The sequence below is a fragment of the Orycteropus afer genome, unplaced genomic scaffold (genome assembly GCF_000298275.1).
Source record: "Orycteropus afer afer isolate SDZICR_OR568_19922 unplaced genomic scaffold, OryAfe1.0 scaffold00014, whole genome shotgun sequence".
Lineage (NCBI taxonomy): Eukaryota > Metazoa > Chordata > Mammalia > Tubulidentata > Orycteropodidae > Orycteropus > Orycteropus afer.
Genome location: NW_006921601.1, coordinates 19,979,024 through 19,982,673, shown reverse-complemented (window position 1 = coordinate 19,982,673; position 3,650 = coordinate 19,979,024). Strand labels below are relative to the sequence as shown.

The following is a 3,650-nucleotide window of genomic DNA, read 5'->3' as shown; positions in this document are numbered from 1 at the left end:
AAGCAGTCTATATAATTGGAACATACGATGGACTTATAGAGGGTAGGGAATGATGAGAAATGATGGTCAGATTTTAAAGGGCCATGGTAATGAGTTTGGATTTTATCTTGGAGATACTGACTATCCAGTAAGGGTTATTTTGAAAATTAACTTTATGGAGATAAAAGTTACAACAATAAAATAAGCACATTTTAAAGGTACCATTTTATAAGTTTAACAATATAACATTATCATAAATGTTTGCCTGTCTCAAAGATCGTCTATTATGTTATCTCTTAGAAGTTGAACAGTTTTAGCCTTTTTATTTCTTCTAGAGTAGTTTGTTCAATTAATATTTTCAATTTAATAATACCATTCATTGTATTCTCTTATAATTAAAAAATCTAATGGTTCCTCAGTTACATTCTCTTTTTCATTTCCAACATTGCTCATCTGTGCTCTCATTTTGTCTTGACCAATCTTGCTAGGAGTTTGTTGGATTTTTTTTTTTTAATTCTCTATTATTTTAGTTTCTTTTCTTTTATTAATTGTAATGATTTATTATTTTCTTTATTCTATGTATGGTTACAGTCTTAAGAGTATTATAGATATACAAATGTTATAGCAGAGTCTACTGCACTATAAGGAGCCTGGTAGTATAGCAGTTAAACGTTTGCTGTTTTACAAAAGGTTGGCAGTTTGAACCCAATGCAATTGCTCCACTGGAGAAAGACCTCGATCTGCTCCCCTAAACAGTACAGCCTAGGAAACCCTATGGGGTAGTTCTACTGTCACACTGTATGACTCAATGACATACATTGGGCAATCCTACTTATGTAGTGATACTGCCGCCTTGGAAATGCAAGGAGGGGTCGCTATGAGTCAGGGCCGACTCGACGGCACATAACAACAACAAAAAATATGTGAAGGAATCAGGAGAGACTGTCTTTCATCCTCATTTTCTGGGATGATGTTGCTGTATTTCACACTATCGACCAACACTCCTAAAAATGTACTTCTCTCAAAAAGAAAAATACTATATGATCCCACATATATGAAACACTCAGAATAGGCAAAAACATAGTGTTTTGGTACCTAGTGCCGCTCTGACAGGAATATACCACAAGTAGGATGGTATGACAAACAAGAGTTTATTCTTAAGCTTGGAGGCTTTACGTCCGAGTTCAAAGTGCCAGGCTGTAGGGGCTGGGTAAAAGCTCCTCAACCTTGGGCTTCAGCTCTGCCTCTTGCTCCCAGCCCACCGAAGCTAAAGGCTTTTCTTCTCTCAGGCAGCAGCTGGCTGCTGAGGCTGACAAATACGAGGTCGACAAGTGAAAAGGCACAGTCCCCCTATCACCAAACAATACAGCAGGCCACTAATTCAAGCCCAGGAAAATTCCCAAGATTGGCAGAGCATGGCAGACTGTTGCACAATGACTTGGCCACATGCAGGGTTTGAGCATGCCATAATCTAGAGACAATTCCCAAAGCTGCTGCTTATATACAAGAAGCAGACTGCATCCTAAAGTAGCTACTCAGCTGTTTGTTGTAGATCCCACCATGGAGTCGACTGCCAGTCTCATCATGGGGAATAACTACCACGAGCTGCCCAGCCACTAGACCAGGCTCAGCCAAGTTGACAAACAATCTTAACTACCACACATAGACACCAAAGTTCACTAGTGGTTACCTGAGATGTGGGAGGGGAAGTGGAGGATGGCTTAAGCAGTGAAGAGTTTTTGTTAAGGATGATGAAAAAATTAGAAGCAAATACTTATGACTGTTGCACAACATAGTGAATGTAGTTAATGCCACTGAATCGTACATAAAGATGGTTGAAATGTTTTGTTATATATATTTCATCACAATAAAAAGAAAAGAAGAAGCACTTTCCTCCTCTTTTAATGACATTATCATGCTTCCAGTCATCTGAGCTCCAATCATGGAGTCAGACTCCTCTCCTCCCCACCCTCTGTATTTATTCTGGCCTTGATGACTCTTAGCCCCATCTTCTTCTCACACACTAACCCTCTCTGATACTGTATATCATCCTCTCCATTTCCTTTGTCACTAACTTATTATAAAATCAATCTATTCCTAGACTCACTACAAAATCACACTAAGAGATGCTAAATCTTTCTTAAACACAGCTTTGATAAATATTTTCTATTTACTTAAAAATCCTAAATGCCTCCCAAATGTACCACAAATTCTTCTTCTACTTAACAAAATGTTTCATAACCAGATCTCTTTCCATTCTGTCTATTCAACTTTATCTCATCACACCCAGTGTGAACCTCCCTCTCCTTGTCAGATTGGTCTTACAAACATGCTGCATGCATTCCTAACAGTACATACCTTCATTGGTCTCTCTGTCACCAGTGCTTTCCACTATCTCGCTTCTCTTACTTAAATCTTACAGTATTCAAGAACTGGTCAAATTCTACATTTTTTTGTTTTAGACTTCACTAGGTCTAAAACTTCAATCAATATATGTGCACCTATATGAACTACTATGAATGTACACACTTAGCTTCAAGTTAGAATTTGATTACAGAATTTAAAAAACACAACTGTTTATTACATACATATCTTCTCAAAGAGTCCTGAGGGCAGGCAATGTCACATAATTTTGAACTCAAGTATATTTTGAACATAGAAACTATTGAATAACTTTGCTTTTAACCTATACTTTACCTCTCTTGATGGCATTTCTCTTTACACCATTGAGAAATGGAAATTTTGTTTTAGTTATATCTGTAACTTATTAAATACTAAGTTACTGCCTAAAGAATAGTTTTATGAATTATTTGTGGTACTTAAAATAAGAGCTGCGTAACATATCACATACATTTTAATTGGCAGAAGATTTAAATAAAAATTTCTTTAAATGACTTCTTTAATGAAATTTATTCCATCTAAAATTTATGTAGGTAGTAAGCACTAAACATCTTAGCATCTGTTACATTGCCTTAAACACACTAGGTACTTAAAAAGTGGTCATAGAAGGAATGAGCATTGGCTACTTCAGAATGAATAACACACTGTTCCTCTCTATTTTTCTTTCTCACCTGCTTTGACGGAAAATGGCTTTTCTAGTAGAAATATTGTTTGTTTCCAGTGTGTTTTGGTACTCTGGGGACCCGTAGAGAACATGACCTGTATTGGTAGAGTCAGAAGTATCTGATGAAATATAAAATTTTTAATATCATGCTACATTAATCTACTACATCAAATACAAGCTCCAATTGCTTACAACAGCAAAATGCTTATGATCAAACCCCTTGGGGCACAAATACAAAATACAATGTACTTCACAAAATTAATTCTTGTAAGATAACTCATGATACTTACCCTGTTATGGCAATTCTTCTCAAAATATATATCAAAGTAACCAGCAATTGCCTGTTTAAAAAAAAGTGAAAGAAAATAATCCTTAAGCCAATTACATGAAATAATAATTGAGTATAATACAGTCTTTTTTTAAAAAAAGACCCAGCAAATGAGAAACCATTTCAAACATCAGAAACCTCTGAAACTTATGGCAGGGCATTATTTTTTCTGGAAAAGATGCTGTAAGTAAAAATGAAGCAGTATTATTTGGCTTTCCCACAGAAACAACATAACAAGGGTAACAAGGCTAATCAAACAGTCAATATCTAGTTTTAAAA

General features: G+C 35.8%; 1 protein-coding gene across 1 annotated transcript in view; it reads right to left on the bottom strand.

Annotated features, from left to right (window-relative positions):
- The window catches only part of PRMT3 (protein arginine methyltransferase 3), a 178,686-nt gene that overhangs the window by 11,599 nt on the left and 163,437 nt on the right, over positions 1-3,650 (bottom strand). The window contains exons 14-15 of the mRNA XM_007955901.2: positions 3,334-3,384; positions 3,051-3,138 (exon numbers count right to left, since the gene is read on the bottom strand). Of these exons, the coding sequence (XP_007954092.1) occupies positions 3,051-3,138; positions 3,334-3,384 (139 nt within the window). The remainder of the gene's footprint in view (positions 1-3,050; positions 3,139-3,333; positions 3,385-3,650) is intronic.